This window comes from Perkinsus marinus (genome assembly GCF_000006405.1).
Source record: "Perkinsus marinus ATCC 50983 genomic scaffold scf_1104296938440, whole genome shotgun sequence".
In the NCBI taxonomy this organism is placed as follows: domain Eukaryota; phylum Perkinsozoa; order Perkinsida; family Perkinsidae; genus Perkinsus; species Perkinsus marinus.
In genome coordinates, this window is record NW_003213439.1 from 1 (window position 1) to 1,215 (window position 1,215).

The 1,215-nt window shown below is 52.2% G+C and overlaps 1 protein-coding gene across 1 annotated transcript; it reads left to right on the plus strand.

Annotated features, from left to right (window-relative positions):
- Positions 1-95: 95 nt before the first annotated feature.
- Positions 96-897, plus strand: Pmar_PMAR006313 (hypothetical protein; the record flags this gene model as incomplete). The annotated part of the gene is made up of 4 exons (XM_002782740.1): positions 96-210; positions 279-361; positions 425-581; positions 755-897. Coding segments are annotated over 4 exons (498 nt in total), but the record flags the coding sequence as incomplete, so codon positions are not given.
- Between the last annotated feature and the right edge of the window lie 318 nt (positions 898-1,215).

Here is a 1,215-nt window from a genome sequence, read left to right on the forward strand (position 1 = left end):
GCCCAGGCCAGAGAAGCCCATCAGCACGTATTGCAACTGCAGCGTCAAGGCAAGGTGTCTTCCTTCCTTAGGCGTCTCGTAGGTTTCTTCTAGGCATGAACAATGAAGCCGTGAGCTTACTGGAGCACATGCGGAATCAGATGAGGGAGATGGTCCAGACTGGTCTCACACCGGGGCGTATTCCTGCCGTGCCTGAGAGCCCGTCGCGGAGTAGTGGAGAAGATAGTGGTGGTGAATGAAGTTCTCCTGCATATAGGTTCACTCTGCCTCTTTCGCAGGTCCACATAAGAACTCACCGCCTAATGTTAATGGATTCGATCAGTCATCAGTGAGGGACAACCGACGAAGTCGGAAGACTAAGGTACTCAACGATAGCGCTTCATTCGTGAGTGATGCATGCCCGTTCGTTACACGTTGCTATCAGTTGCCCCAGGGTGCAACAGGCCGCTCTACTCCACAGGGTGGGTCTCAGCCCGAGCTCGGCAATGAGCCCTTCAGCACTGATAATATCAACGGGCCTGCGGGCTTCTCAGCAGTTCCGGCGACGGCTCCTGCTATTCAACAGGATCCTCGAGATACTGGTAGTAGTAGTAGGTGTGGGGAAATATAGTCGAACAGGCTAGAGGGTGGCTGGTAGCTATGTTTATGCTACTGAGCCGACTGCAATTAATTTAGTCGATCCGTATTCCTATGGGGTGTTCTTTTGAATGTGAATGAGGTGGTCAATCTACAATAGTGGGATGATACTTATCAGAATCGATCAAACTGTTGCGGCGTCAAGTGGAGGAGCTGAAGGTTGAATTAGCCCGTAGTAAGGGCCCTGAGAGTGCACAGGAGATGGAGAAACGGCTGAGGATGCAGGAGATGGAGCAAAGATACTCCAGTTTGGAGAATGCTGTAGTACAGGCGTGCGGGATTTGGGGGAGGTGTGGTAGCTGTATGAGGTCGATGAAATATTCACGGGGCTATGGCGCCGTCCTACAAAGCAGTTCGGTAGTTCCTAACGGAAGTAGCATGAGCCGTTCATCCCAGATGTTTCTCATAAAAGCCTGAAACGGTGACAATCGCGGAGTTTTCTGATGATCGCCGAAACGGCTTTACGCGGGTCCGATGCCCGTCCAAACTCGGGGCTTGGTGTCTTGTTGGCAAGGAGTTTTCGATTAGGTGAGAGACCTCCGCTCGGTACTATCCGACCAGCTGTCCAGGACGACACAG